This window comes from Plecotus auritus (genome assembly GCF_963455305.1).
Source record: "Plecotus auritus genome assembly, chromosome: 10".
Taxonomy (NCBI): Eukaryota; Metazoa; Chordata; class Mammalia; order Chiroptera; family Vespertilionidae; genus Plecotus; species Plecotus auritus.
In genome coordinates, this window is record NC_137785.1 from 41,438,452 (window position 1) to 41,441,761 (window position 3,310).

At 48.1% G+C, this 3,310-nt stretch overlaps 1 protein-coding gene across 1 annotated transcript; it reads left to right on the forward strand.

Moving 5' to 3' along the window:
• Nucleotides 1–1,037: 1,037 nt before the first annotated feature.
• On the forward strand, nt 1,038–2,789 carry DPEP2NB (DPEP2 neighbor; the record flags this gene model as incomplete). The annotated part of the gene is made up of 3 exons (XM_080645221.1): nt 1,038–1,215; nt 2,332–2,486; nt 2,640–2,789. 3 exons carry the CDS (start codon nt 1,038–1,040, stop codon nt 2,787–2,789), a joined length of 483 nt encoding a protein of 160 aa, XP_080501347.1.
• Nucleotides 2,790–3,310: the final 521 nt, after the last annotated feature.

Sequence of the window (3,310 nt, forward strand, 5' to 3'; positions counted from 1 at the left end):
ATCAAAGGGTGCCCCAAATATGATTTCTTTTTTTTCTCTTTATTGTTGCAAGTATTACATAGGTCCCCTTTTATCTTCCATTAACCTCCTCCAGCCCCTGTATGATTTCTTTCTATGGGCCTGACCATGCTAAGAACAGAATTATCTATTTCCTCCTCTGAGTAGAAAAAAAAGTGGCTTTCAATAACAACTCTTCATAGTGTTGACCATGTTTTTCACCTGGGCTGCTTCTGCGCACAAATCATATCCTTTCATGGTGGTGGCATTGCCATTATTTTCGTTTTGGAGGGGAGAGAAGTGTGTTCATTGGGTTGACATTTCATATTATGTCATTTTTGTCATGAATTTGTTTTTAATTTTGTATTAAAATGGGCCCATTATTCCCACTCTGAAGTCATTCAGAACCCTCACTTTGCCTTGGAGTACCTTGAACATCTCTCCCAGTGTCACTCTGAAATGTTGATGAGCTTGTCCTTACATTCCTATCAGCTATAAATTCACAGCCCCAACATGAAGCCCTACCATTGAACAGAACACCTCTGCACCACCTGTGTAACCTTGGGCAGGTCCCTTAACCTCTTGGTTTTTGAGTCCTCAGTTCTAAAAACGTGCGAGGTCTATGAATTGACATTGCTTTTACTTTTCCCAACTGAAATGTGTCCCCTCTCCCCTCCCTGGGTCCACATCTCACTTGTCCTTCAGGCCCACCACCAAGGAGCCTTCCTTTATTCCCCAGTCCACACAAATCTCTGCCTCTCCAACTGTTGGATAATTAGGGTCAGTGCCACAAACCTGGCTGTACTAGGTTAATCTTGCTTTTCATGCTAATCTCAGAATGGAGTTTCTCTTGCCTTCCTAAGGTCCAGGGCTATGCCAGTCCACAAGTGTGCTCCACAGGGAGTGGCTACTTGATTAGGGCATGAGTGGGATGGCCAGGTGTGAGGGCACAGGCAGGGCACAGGCAGGGCACAGCCCACTCTCCTCAAAACCTCGAGAGCCTAAGCCACAGATTCCGTATGTGACCTCACTGAGTAGTGATGACCTCACGGTTTCCATGGCAGGATAACTGCAGAAATGTGGTGTTCCAGGGGAACTTTCCCTGCCAGTTCTCTACCAGATATCAATCTGTTTGGTTGTCTGAGAAAGAGATGATTGACCGGATCTTGTACATGCAGTGTGACTTGTCCTCTGTCCCCTTGGAGTGCAGCACAGCAGGTAGGCCTAGGCTGGGCATCTAGGAGGTTTGGTGTACACACAACCTCACCTGGCTGTCACATGATCCTTTTGGGCTTATCTATCACATCTGAGAACTGCCCTAGCTATATGTAATACCAGTAGCCTGGGTCCCCCCTCAAAGACCCACAGAGTTCCCGCTCACTGCTGAGGACAAGTGCAATGTCATTCCTGGGCAAATGTTCAGAAAGGTTTTCATCTTTCTTGTTATAACCTTCCCCTTAGAGCTACAAGAGACTTCCATTCAGCGCCTTTACTGGTTGGCTTCTTAGCAAAAGTCAGGTGCATTTTTGTGTGCAAATGATCAATGGAGAAATTTGAGGAAGAACTGTTGAGCAGTGCTAACGAACCTCTCTTTCAAACTTAGTCACCTTCGCTGTGCTGTCATGTAGACATCCACATGGGTCCCTCAGACACACCCAAGCTGAGCTGCTGAGTACTAAGAGAAAGGGTGGGCCCAACCCATATGAAGAACAAAAGAGCTAAGGGAAGTGATGAAGAAAGGAGAGCTAGAGGAAATGTTATCCCAGAAGGTTGGGTTGATATGAGCCTAGACTTGGTACCCAGAATCTGGCTCTCAACCTCCTGGTCACGCTGCCTCAGTATCTGGCCTTTTTCTGCTCTAGATAAAAGTACCAGAGGACTGGAGTTCAGTGTGGTTGAAAAAGCAGTATGAATCGAGCCTGAGAGGAGTTGCCAAGGTGGGAGGGGTTCTAAACCAGTTAATATTAAATTATTTTTTCCCACACTTGGAAGGCATTTCCTTAAAGCCTCAGAAGTGATGGGCTGTAAGAAATATTCTATATGTTGTGGGAAAGATGGAGGAGATCCTGAATGCAATTATTTTTGGATTCTGTTTTCTCTGGGAATAGGGAAGATTTTCTGGTCTGCTGCTGCTTTCCTAGACCCCACAGAATTGCTTTTGCAGCAACATCCCTTCTGTAGGGGTCTCATAGCAGTGATGGGTTAAGGCTATGTTTGGGATGCCAAGCAAATTAGAAGGCTTCAGCAAGAACCTGGGAGAGACATGAGAGAGGCGACGTCCTGGCAGGACAGAGTATAGCACAAGTAACTGATCAGTTCTGATTTTTTTTCCAGCAACAGTGACTCCTACCTTTTCTCCTACACCTGGTCACTACCATGTCCCCTACCAAAGGCAGGGAGAAACCCGAGTGGGCTGGCATGGGGAGACATACTGCCTGGTCGCTGGCTACCGGTCCTATGGGGATGCTCCTTTGGCCACCCCAGCAAAGGTGAAGGCAGAAAAGACAGCCCCCAGAGGAGCACGTAAGAGACATTATCCTGTGAAATGGTCAAAGACAGACCTTGGTTGCTCCAGCTCCAAAATTCCAAGACTGGAGCATGGTGGCAAGAGGCTGACCCCACAGAAGCTAACCCCAACAAAGGTGGAGGTAGAGAAGCCAGTCCCCAGACGAGCACTCAAGCGACGTCACCCTGTGGAAGAGTTGGACAAAGACCTTGGTTGCTCCAGCCCCAAAATTCAACGACTGGAACATGGTGGCTGGAGGCTGACCCCACAGAAGCTTGCTGGCTGAGGCACTCTGCAGAGAGGACAAGCATTTAATGACCTAAGGCAGCTAATGCCTCTTCCTTCAGTGACCCCCAATGGTGATTACAACCTGAGCCATTCTGTCTTCCTCAGCCAGGAGCCTCCTTCTAAACAGACATGGACAAGGAGCCTTAGAAACTGAGGTTTCAAATAGGATTCTGCTCTGAACATCCCAGGGCTAAAGCTGGCCTGGCAGAAAACCTGATGGTCCTCTGCTCAATCCTCTAGAGTCCCTTCTTGGGCAGAAGAAAAGTCTACACTGTGTGAGCCCAGTAAGATCCAGGAGCAGAATGGCCTTAGCAAGGCCCCACCCTGTCTACCAGATGGGCTTCTGCCCTGAGTCATTGCCAGCGGCCACCAACACAAACAGGCTTCTTAAAACTGAAAGAAGCAGTGTGCGGTAGCCCAGGGAGCCCTCGTCTGGGGTCTCAGAAGCAGAATAGGGAGACTTAGGAAGTCCTGCTCCCTGGAAAGTGTCTAGCAGCAACCCTTATCTCCCAGGGCTCA